Source organism: Anser cygnoides, chromosome 14, assembly GCF_040182565.1.
Source record: "Anser cygnoides isolate HZ-2024a breed goose chromosome 14, Taihu_goose_T2T_genome, whole genome shotgun sequence".
Lineage (NCBI taxonomy): Eukaryota > Metazoa > Chordata > Aves > Anseriformes > Anatidae > Anser > Anser cygnoides.
Genome location: NC_089886.1, coordinates 86708 through 98985, shown reverse-complemented (window position 1 = coordinate 98985; position 12278 = coordinate 86708). Strand labels below are relative to the sequence as shown.

The 12278-nt window shown below is 36.9% G+C and overlaps 1 protein-coding gene across 1 annotated transcript in view; it reads left to right on the top strand.

The window, feature by feature from the left end:
- Nucleotides 1-11814, top strand: part of REEP2 (receptor accessory protein 2) — a 38153-nt gene extending 26339 nt beyond the window's left edge. The window contains exon 9 of the mRNA XM_067005424.1: nt 11323-11814. Coding sequence (XP_066861525.1) covers nt 11323-11337 — 15 coding nt within the window. The 3' untranslated portion in view covers nt 11338-11814. The remainder of the gene's footprint in view (nt 1-11322) is intronic.
- The last annotated feature ends 464 nt before the right edge of the window (nt 11815-12278 follow it).

Sequence of the window (12278 nt, the reverse complement as noted above, 5' to 3'; positions counted from 1 at the left end):
TAATTGAATATATAGGTTAGATTAAATATTCATTTAATCCTAGATTGACACTCTTATTCATGTAGTGCTGCGGAGCCATGCATCTCAGATGGATTTGTGGATATAGAAGATGGTATTTTACTAAACTTTATATAACTAGTCCTTTAAATGTCTTCTCATAAAATCTCATTTGAATTTTGGGCATTCTGCCTGAATCCTTTTTTGTGCAGAACTGTTCAGTAACAAACAGAGTCTCCTTAAAAGTAGAATGCCCATTTCCTTGTGTGTGAGATTATGCGAAGGAAAACCACATACAGTGATCTTTTATTGCTGCTGTGATGCATGTCAAATATGGATTTAACAGTTTTTTCTGTTCTTTCCATGTCATTAAAAAAAATTATTTCTTCTAGTAAGAACAGTACTTTCAACCTGTTTCTTTCTTTTTGCTTGTTATAATTCAATTCTTGCCTTGATTTTCCTTTAGCTCTCTGATGATGTGATCCTGCATGCCTGAAATCAAAATGAATTTAGCTGTTAGATATAGTAGATTCCCTTCGTTTTTGTATCCATGTTCAACAGCTTTTACACTGCACCTCAACCCGCATTATTTGTGGATTTGATATATGGTTCACTAATGACTCAGGTTTTTAAGGTATTCTACTCGATAACTTTTCAACAACGCTTCACTTATATTTGTAGGTCTTTCTCAACGTGAGTGCTATATCCAGATTTTTAATTTTCTGAGATACAATTAAATGTGATAAAAGTTCTCAATAAAAATAAGTATTGCTCTGTTACTTTCCTTTTGAAATTGACTGTGAGGGATCTTAAAGTATATAATTCCATGTCATATCAAGTTTGCATAAAATGCATTTGTCCCAGTATTTCCAGAGATTTTACTTTAATGTGGTAGGTGTTTGCTCTGTGACTAAAATTTAAACAAAAGTACCATGTCTTCCACAGTCTCTTTGAGGATACTGCTGGTCTTTTCCCTGCAGTAGATGCTCAGTTTCTTCTCTGCATTCAACACAGGCAAATGACTTTAGTTCCCCTCCACTCTAGTTACTTTAATAAATATGTTTATATCTGTTGTTAAAAAAAAAAAATATCTCATTTGGGAAGTACGTTTGTATGGTCTTTGACTGCTGCTTACCCAGAGATCCCATTATTTCTTTTGTCTTTGTCCCTATTCTGTTTTGCTGTTAACTGGAAGATGACTTGTAGCAGAATCATATATGCACAGAACAGGTTAGTGGGGACAGTTTCTGGATTTTGAGAGGTATGATGAGACGTTTCTTGTTGGTCTTTTCCATTGAGTACCACTTACTTTGTGGTGGTTTACTCAGGCTAGTTTCCCAAATCCTGCAGTATTTTGAAAAACAAAATTAATCTGTGTTCTTATAGTCTTAATGAGACTTCCAGTTCTTTCATATGTGTTTTACCTGTTACTAGCCTTGTTTTAAATACAGTCTTTCCTTGATCTCTGTTCTTTCATAGGACTATCAGAAGGAACAAATCTCAAACTGACCTTGCAGAGCTCTTAATTACATGCTCCTTTAGCTTGGGTGTTACTCATCAGAATTTGTAAAGGTTGCAGCTACTTTAAAATTATTTTTTTTATAACTGTAGGAAAAAAAATATATTAACCATGGGTGATACATTTCATGCTGCCCTTTGAAAATGCAGTTTCCACTTTCTAGTGAGCTGCACAGCACATGCTGTGCTGCAAAATTTTCATCCTTCCCCTTATTATTGCACACAAAGTAATTATTTTTAGTTTAGCTTGACAGACTGGTGAAAGGAGACCATTTGAGAAGTGAGGCAGGCTGAAGTTTTGTAGAATTTCCCAGCAGCTCTGCACTGAATCATCAAGTCCCAAGAGCACAGAGGCATTCCATAGAAATGTCACGCAGGCCTTCTGGCATATTAATCAGGAAGCAGCAATGAGCTCCTGCTTTCAGACAGGTTGATTCTAGAGTTCTTGCTCAGCTTGGGATCAAAACTGTTAGCATCCAGTGATAGGACTGTTCAAGCAAACCCAGGATTAAGATAAGAATACAATCCAGACTTAGGTTATTTCAGCCATGGGGAGGAGAGAAGCCTTGCCTCTGGTGATTTGTTCGTAGTGTGTTTTAGTTGTATTACAACCACACTTCTTTCTTCAGCTTTTACAAGTTGGACTCAGTAAAACATGTAAGTCTACCACTATTCTCACATCTGTAAGACCTGTTCTATACAGACGCTGATTTTTAACTTACTGTAGGTTTAGGCATTGATTTCGCTTTTAATATCCAAAGGTCATTTTTGCCTTCAGACTTTCTTTGAAACAAGACCTATGTTTTATTTTGAAATTTTCAGCATAGATCAATCTTGAGAAATAAAAGGAAAATAATATACATTCATGAGCAATAACCTGCTAAAAGGAAGAGATGGAGATCAGGTAGCTAAATTGTCTATAACATTAAATTTTCAAAGCACTTAAAATGTTATTGAAAGCAAAATAACAATAGTAAAAATGCTGTTTATATGCTATTAAAAACAACAAAAAAAGTTGAATAGCTAGAAATAAGTCTTGGGAAATACAAATGCGAAAATTAAGAGTGAACGCTGTAGAGCCACAATGCATATCATTCTGTGCTATTACTTTAAAAGTACAAAGGGAGATGCTGTTAAACTCTTATATAATATGCAAATGAATTACTCTTTACTCTGGGAATAAGAAAAAGTGAATTTAGCTCCTTTTGTTGCAACAACCAAAGGTTGTTCCTAAAACATTGCAGTTTTAAAATGTTATAATTGCTAACCTATGGAATTAATTACTGAAAAACATCTAAAATTGAAGGGGTTCTCAGATTTCAATTTAAATATTTGATTAGTTTTATGGCATACATGATTAATCATAGGTGAAAAAATATGGTAAATAATAAAGTAAAAAAAATCCCAGGAACAGCAGTCACTCCTCTTCGCTCCCTTCCCTACTCACCTGCAAATTACAGGAGTTCAAGAAGCAATATTACCTAGTTGTTGCAGTCCCAGAAAAAGCAGGCCCAGCGAGCATTTAGGACTCCACAGAGGCATAACCAACATACACACACGTGCATAACCTTCATGCTCCACAACTACATAATGCAGCATTTGCCCAAAGCACTTAAAGATTCAAGCAAGAGCAAGTACAAGAGAACTACGACGTCACCAAAAGTGACAGTAGTCTGGCTGTTTCCTGGAGATTATGGCAGAGAGCAGAATACTGTTTTCTGTCCCACACCCCATCAGGAACCAGAAATGGCACAGTGTTAACTGAGGTGAGTGGGAAATTTCAGGACAAATATTCAATATAGTTTTGATACAGTGTAGCTACAGTGTCCTATGCTATGAATTTTTCTTGCCTCAGACAATAACAACTTGTAAATCAAAAGCATCAGAAAGACATCTCTAGCAGTTTTTTCCATAATGGCAAAGTGCCTTGAATCTTTCTTTCACCAGCTTTATAATTACAATGGACAATTACAATTGTCTGGGTTTCAAAAATTAAACTCTTTATTGCTTGCTTTCCAAACTGCACAGATACAGCTTCACTATTGCTTCAGTGGCTGGAGCTCTGGATTGTCTGACTTCAACTTGGTCCTGATATAGTGGTAAACAATGCTACTCCTATTGCAGTTATAAAAAGACAAAGTGGAAACTTTAAAGGTGTGGGGCTAATCTACATATGCTAAAATAACCAAAATAACATTTTTCCTTGACTTCAACCTTTGGAAGGAGACCAAGGCAACAATGGCAAGAAAGAAAAGATAATGACCCTTTTCATGGGTCATTAATGACTCACAAGAGCAGAGGAGAGAGGGATAATCACCTCCCCCAATCGCTGGTCACGCTTCTTTTGATGCAGCTCAGGTGGTTGGCTTTCTGGGCTGCAAGTGCACACTGCCGGCTCATATTCAGTTTTTCATCCACCAGTACCCTTAAATCCTTCTCCACAGCGTTGCTTTGTCTTTAGTGAAGCCATGTTGGCTTCATGTCACCAATCATCTCTCTGTTCTCGGTGTGCTTTAGCACAGTTTCCAGGAAGATCTGTTCCATGATTTTGCCAGGTGCAGTGATGAGAATGACTGGCCTGTAGTTCCCCTGATCTTTTTATCCTTTTTTAAAAAAACTGGGGGGGGGGAGTCAGGCAGGTCAATCAATCCTTTTGTCCATACTGTGCTCTGTATATGCAATATGAAGTAAGGATTTATTTATTTTTAACTGCAAGACTAATATTAATCTAAAACACTCTTACACTATTATAATAAATCCCCTATGCTGCTGAAGAATATAGATGTACTATTTCAGTACAGCTTAAATTTAGCACTAGGCAACACTAACCATATCATTATGTATTGTAGACGGATGTTGTATCCAGTATTCTCTGAAGGTTACCCAAAGCAGTTCACAGATGAATTTGAAAGTCTTGTGCTATCAAAGAGTAATATGTTGCTATCTGAAGAGACAAAAACTTACATGAAACTATACTGAATGTAAAGGGAAGCATATTTTATTAGCAGAAGCAGCTTTGGGGAATATTTAGCAAATTATTTTTTATAAAGTAAAATATCTGGAGAATTTAGAATATGTTAAAATCAAGAGGTAATCATTGCCTCTGTTAACTAAGAATAGCATTTAGGACTGCTACAGGTTCAAATTTAACTCGAAGTAGCTGTGCTTGAAAGTACTTACCTGCTTTTTGGTTTTGAGACTAGATCTAGAGCTAACTGACCAAGTGTTTACATTGCCAAGTGCAAATATGCAAAGACAGGTATATTTTAAAGATTTGCAAGAAAATGAGCTTGAAAATAAATGTCAGTTAAATGTCACATATAATTAAATGTATGATCACATATGAGTACAATATAATAACCTTTGCTAAAGATATTTTTAAATCTTTCTAAAAGATAGGAAAACATTTATATTTCCCACAAATATGTAGCACAGTTTGTATTAATTGTGTTCCTGCACTATATTATTCTCTATTATTCTCTTTTTTTTTTTTTTTTAATTTTCCTGCATCTTCACAAGACAAAACTTTGACAAATTTAAAAACAGCAGCCTAGAAAAAACAGAAATGGCAGGGCAGGGACCTGATTCCTTCCCTATAATAGGGGAGGAGAAATGTGGTGCATTCCCAGAGCTTAAGATGCTGACTATTGAGACACTTCTATTTTCTGTAAACCCTTTCATTTAAATACTTTTCTCAACAAGAAAACTGAAATGGAAACTACTAATTTTCAGCTGATTGTTTTATGATCACAGTTCATTTTGTGAAATAATGGTTTGGGGGTAAACTTTTCAGTCTGATGAAAGAAGGCACGTACTAGCATATATATTCTGAAACACTCATTGTATCCTAACCATCATTAGTAAGGAAATCCAAGGATTTATCCCAAATTTGACAACTTTAATTGGATTACTAGCTACATCCCTAACAAAAGTGTTATAAGAAACCAGACCTATTCTGTATTTCCCTTTCTTAAGGACTACAAAAGTCCTCCTCACCTTCCCCTTCTTCAATGCATTAAACTCTTGAAGTTGCCTTTTAAAAAAAAAAAAAAAAAAGGACGTAAAAGCAGAAACAAAGATTTTGTGCTTCATAGACCGGAAAATGTGGTTTTTGTCACTTCAGTGGCTTTTGCTGGAGTTGTGTAGTGCAGAAAACATGTTTACAAGCAGAAGAAAATTGGCAGCATTCCTTTGTGCTTTAGGGGAATTTGGAATCAGGTTGAGCCCTTTCTGCACTGAAGGTCCCAAAGAATTTTTTTTTTTAAACATGCAAAATACTGAAAATATAGATGTTTGTTTCCTCAGAAAAGGAGGATGAATATGAGACTAAGAAATGCCCACCAAAATAACACTTCATTTGGCAAAACACAGGGGAAGGGGAGTGGAGGGGAAACAGAGACACAGTAACACTGAGATTTAGGTTAGATCAGTGCCCAAGGAATCATCCCTGCTGCTGTCCCTTTTCAGATGCTGTTCCCTTTGATATTACAACTGCTATTTTGCTTTACAGCACTGTAAATATATAGAGAAATAAGCTCGTGGGGTGGGGAGGGGAGGGAAGCTCTCCGCAATGATATAGAAAAAATCTTACATAGCTTTGGTAGACCTGTGGCATTACACTTTGCTACACCAAAATATTTCCAAGCAAAAGCAAATCATTTACTGAGGTGTCTAGCTAGCCTTTTAGCAGTGCTAAAAGGTTGTAGAAAAGCAAAAAAATGGAAGCCTATAGAGGCAAAAAAGGAGGAGGCAGGTTGAAGCATGAAGATTGTTTATAAAACATCTGAGAGCCAGAAGGAACTTCAATGATAATGTCATCTGACCTACCTGATAAATAGAGGTAAATAGAGCACCTGAACTGGAACTAGCTCATAGTTTTTAGAGAAACAATCTATTTGTTGCTCTTCAGAGCAACAGAGAAAGGCAAATAAATGTAGAAATAAGAAGGGGTTATGCCAATACCTGATTTACATACAAGAAGTGTAATTTCTCTTAGGAAAAAAGCCAGAATGCTACATGTAGCATGCAGTAGCAACAGAAGTTTCTTATTGGCATTTCGGATTTGAAGATATTGGTTTGAAATTTCTGTTATAATGGAGAAGGATTGTCTTTTTGCTTCTTCTTAAAGCCCCCGTATAAAAAAATGGGACTGGGAGATTGTAGCCTGAGTGTCAATGACACAGAAGAGTGGTTAATCACAGATGGGATCCCCAGTCTTGGTGGTAATTAACAATGCAACACAATGTGTAATTTTTAACTCTATCTTGAAGGGAAAACTATTTTCCCTTAAAACACTGGTCATTGTGATCTAAGATAACGATTATAATCACAATGCCTGTGGAACAAAGCTGCTTCTCTAATGCAAGCGATATTTCTTGCCTTTCGTTCACTGAGAGGAACAGGCATTGGCTGATTACAGTAGGTCCGTGGCCTTTCACATCAAAGAGAACCCAGCAATGTTCACTGGTCATGATAGGTCAGAAGTTCTTAGTGAAAGCATCTGCATTTTCGTCCAGGTTTGTCACTTCCAAACCCCCACATGTTTGAGAGAATGATGTTCAGGTTGTGTGTGCATGCCTGCCTGTACACTTAACATATGTTCACCTCTTAGTTATGCCTTTTCTATCAGAGGAAATGAGAAAATAGGAAACTGTACAAGCGAAGTGTACTTTAAGCTATTTAGCATTTCTTTCTGAGCCTGCCATTCTGCCATGAAAATTCTAGGCTTACCTCAGATTGCTGGAGAGGCTTCCATAAACTGTAAAATTGATTACAAGTTTTATTTGATCTAAAGGATTTCTGGAAAAAAAAATCCTCTTGATTCTCAGTTTCTGTATTCCATAACTCCATAATGAATTATTCAGGCTTTTGCCTTTTTCTATCCCCCCCAAACTAACCCTGGTTCCACCTTGCTGATAATGACCTTGCTCTACAGGACTACCAACTAAAGGAGCTCTATAGATGCAAGACTGATATCCTTTGGGTCCTAAATGTGGCTGTACAGTTTTCTTCAGAGAGGAGCTGTGAAGATGAGGTTTCTAGGCTCAGAAAATTCTTTTCTCACTGGCTTTGAGGAACTTTGAAGTTTCTATCCATGGTGGGGAAAAGGTCAAATGAATTGATTGCAACCTGCATTTATTTCAGCTATTTAAAAAAAAAAAAAAGTTCATTAAATTAAGAAATGCAGAATTATGAATATTGTTAGTGAGGGGAATTGTACAGAATGTATACTGCTTTCAACTCCAATGTGATATGTAGTTGAGCATAATGTATTCTAAAAGTCTCTGAAAGTCATGTGCTTGCAATTAGTATTAAAATTTATTCTTATCAAAAGAGTAAAGGGAATTACAGTCTTTTTTTAATTTTTGTGGCAGATGACATGGGTGCTGAAGTCAATGCTATTGAAGACATCATTATGGTGAATTGGTTCTATACAAATAAACAGCACTTGATACTAAGTTTATTCTGTAAGTGCAATGTACCCACAGTCACTACAAGCAGAGAGTCTGGATCAAATGCACAAAAAAAAATCTTCCTTTAAAATTTCTTTCTTTTACCGGGTCTCTTTTTCTTTTGTATATTGGATCACATGAGCATTGTCCTTTGCTGTCCTTTTCCAGCTCTGTAACATGCATCCTGTGTATTGGATGTACATCTTTGTGTAAGAGGGCAACACAGCATGGGTCTATCCTTGGATCTAACCAAGGACTGTATGGTCAGTCTATAATATCCCTGCCATATTTCTTGCAATGATGTTACTTGGGCAGTGCACATATGTGTGACGGACTATATCTCAGTAGCATGAACTAGAGGTGGAGAAGGGCTCTGTATACTGGCCAATGTAACAAATTGCCCTTTTCTAAGTTTTAATTGTGAGCCAATAGTCTCCAAACAAAACTCTTCCAATGGGTACAGGGCAGTAAACGTCAGCTCAAGCAGCTTAACTTGCATTTAATGAGATTCAGTTCCTCAGGTAGCAGTGAGATCCTTTGCTGACATCATGATAGGGTTGTCATGGTTACAAAAAGAGCAGCTGCTAAATACAAAGTATCAGAAAGATGAAAATGGGGAAAAACAATGTCTGAGAAGAAAAGTAGGGTAGAAAAGGTGATTTGGAGGCTAGGGAGAAATAAAGGGAGTAGGGACAACAATTAGGGAAATAAGCAGGAAATAAAAGCAAAAGAAAAGAAAGTTCAAAGGTAGATGCCTAGGGATGGATGATCCAGGAACAAAGCAATTGGGAACATGACATACTCATGTTTGTAATTAATGAAAAAACCTTCAAATAAAAGTCTAGAAACAATACTCCCTAACATAAGTCCATCTTCGTCTTTTCTCTTGGTAGCTTTGCACATTATCATTCTAGGAGAGAATCAACTGTTGTAGAGGTAGGTATGTCCTGATACTGAAGGGTGGCAACTTTTTCCCTGAGTTAGTACCAGCTGGTGGCATAGGTGAAAAACAGTGCTTAATGCACAAAATGGGAAGGAATTTTGCATAGACCACTGCCAACTGTGACATCTCCTGTAGTCAACATTGTGGCCAAGCTCCTTTCAAAATCATCATTTTCCAATATGAAAACACATAGCCTCTATGCAGTGTACCCCATTTTGAGAAGGTAAAAGAGTTAGATGGCCCTTTGTTGTTTAAGGTGGTGAAAGAAAATTCAACCTTTTGTTCTGATATAAAGTAATGAAAAGATTATTTGAGATAATAAAGGGGTTGTGATGTGAATTAATATCATGGTGATTCCCTGAACAAGTGGTTGGGATCTTCAATTAATTCCTGCAGCAGGATGGGAGAGCAGGTTTCCATGGATACTAAGCCAGAAGCAGCTTTGACACTCATAGGAAATGTAAGCTTAGTTTTGCTACAGCTTGCTTCCTAAGGAGGGTTTTGTTGTTATTTTTTTAGAGTTTGTTTGCTGTTGTTTTTTTGTTTTTGGTTTTTTTGTTTGTTTGTTTTTGTCTTCACAGTGTTCTATTCTGTATTTTTTTTAAAGGTGCAAACAGACATTTGAGGAATGGGTTGCAAATAAAAAAGTATGATCCCCTTATCTAGAAAACTGAGTAAAATAAATGCAAGAGACTTGCGCATTTCTAAGTTACAATTAGGAATAAAACAAACTATATTGAAACTAGGGGAGAGAAGAGTCTGTAGCTTACTGAGTTTCTGACAGTTACTTACGATGACAGCAGGACCCCTAGAAGTACAGATTTGTACTTAAGGGTGTATCTATTCTAGTGCAGGGCTATAGGTAGTTTCAGTGTAGCTATTAGTCACCCAGGTGACTGCAGCAATGCATACATTAGCACTTAGCAAACTGGGTGGCAGCAGTGGAAATATATCTGCCAATTAAAGATATAATACATAAAAGCCAAATTCTATTTCTTCCTTAAAAGTTAACATAGGGACAGGTGGTGAACTCTCATTAAAAACATTTAAGATATATAAGAGAGAAAGATATTTTCTATACTGGGATATTTGGGTCAACCCATCTCTGCAGCCTGTCAAGATACGTCTAGATAATCAACTACTCCCCACTGTTTTGTGTCATTTGCAAATTAGCTAAGGGTACACAATGCCAAATAATCTACATCATTAATGAAGATGTTAAATGGCACCATCATTAAATAGCATCAGGTCTACTACTGATTGTTACAGAACCTCTCTAGGAAGATCTAGATCATTATTATGACAGAATCGCAGAATGGTGGAGGTCGGAAGGGCCTCTGGAGGTCTTCTGGTCCAATGCTGTCCTTGCTCAAGCAGGGCCACCCAAAGCAGATTGTCCAGGACCATGTCCAGACAGATTCTAAGTCTCCCACGCTCCACGGAGGGAGATGCCACAACCACGCTGGGCAATGTGTGCCGGTGCTCTGTCACCTGCACTGTAAAGAAGTGCTTCCTGATGTTCAGGCAGAGCTTCTTGTGTTTCCTTTTTGTGCCCATGGCATCTTGTCCTGTCACTGGGCACTACTGAAAAGAACCTGGCTTCATCCTTCTCTCAACCTCTGATCAGGTGTTTACATACATTGATGAGACCCCCTGAGCCTTCTATCCTCCAGGCTTAACAGTCCTTGCTCTCTCAGCCTGTATTATGATCAAGCAAAGATTATCAAGAGTGGCTTCACAATGACATCTACCAGTTCCCTCAGCACTCCCATCAGGGCCTATGGACTTATGTATGTACACGTTGCTTGCATTAATATCGTATTATTGTTAACTGTACTTTGAAGTCACATTAAAAAAATATAAAAATAAAAAAAATTGTCAAAACTCAGCTAAATCCTGCTGACTGGTATTCATTGTATTTCCAGCATTTCATTTTTTTACTAAATGAAATGGTCTTTTGCATTACCTTGCTGAGGTTTTATGATGTACTAGCTGGGTCATCTTGCTCGTCCTTTGCTAATACTGAGTGACATTGTTGTATATCCTGGCTGGGATTTCTCTTATGTTCTAAAATGTGTCAGCATTTAGACACTAAAATGTGTCTAAAATTTATCAGCAGATGCATTAGCCATTTGTTTTAAGAGTCTTGCATGTAAGGTGCCTGTGACAGTTTGCTTAAAAAAAAAAAGTATTCATAATACCTGTTTCCTATCAACTTTCCTTCTTCCTAATAGCATAGAAAGCACTGCATCATGCTTTGAGAAACAAGTACTTCAACATGCTTCTTTATAAATTCACAGCAAACGTATTCATTATATTAATTTAACTCCAGCTACTGTTGGAGCTATACCAGGATCGGGATATCTTTTACACTGGTGTATTTAAAATTGTCTTGCTATTTTGCTCCTCCAGCCATGGTGTTGGTAATAGAAGATGAAATATACAATATTGCTGAATGTGTGTTACATTTGTGATGTGCTGTTCCGGGGCTGCGCTTGGAAGATACAAAATATATGTGCAAGGATAGCATGAGAGAATGCACCGATTCATGATGAGGAGTAAGGAGGACTAAAAGAATGCTCAATTTGCAAGACATCTAGATAACTGGGGCCTCTCGGATCCCGGGAACTGGATCAAACTTACCTTGCAGTTTGGACTGAGACCAAGGGCTCAGAGAGCATGCATAAGAAGAAAAGGTTAAAAAGTTCAACTCTGATGAAGACATCTTGCTTCATACTGACGACCACCCGGACGACCACCAGAGAGTAATACGCAAGCGCAGAAGGACTGATAAGATAATTAGCATGCAAAGCAGGGCTAGGCGGAGCTAGGAAATGAATATGCATAGATGAGTTGTGAAACCTAATGCATATGTAATATTTTAGGAGATAAAAGAGAACTAAATCAGACGAAGTTAGATTTGGGCAGGCATGCCCCTAACTTCCGGCGCCTAATAAAGCACCTTCATATAATCACTTTGTGAATTATGTGTCTTCATGAATGCTAACAATAGAATGTATTTACTTAGGTGTATTTTTTTCTTCTGACAGAAATATGTCACTATGCTTTAACAAAAATCTATTTCTTTTCTCTTTTTATTATTATTCTTAACAGTGATTTCATTTCATTTCTTAAGTGGGATGAGCTTTTAGCCACAGTAGTCCTTTTGTATTATTGATTACTTTTTTCTATCTGGTAAACATTTTTGAAATAACTTTTCATTTTCATTCTTTTGTGTGTGTGTTTAAACTTTGCCTTCTCATAAATTTTACAAGCTATTTTATTTATTGCCAGGAAATTATTCCTGCTTTTTGAAACTCCAGTTATATTGCCAAATATCTCTGATTTCTGCTTGCTCATACCAACTA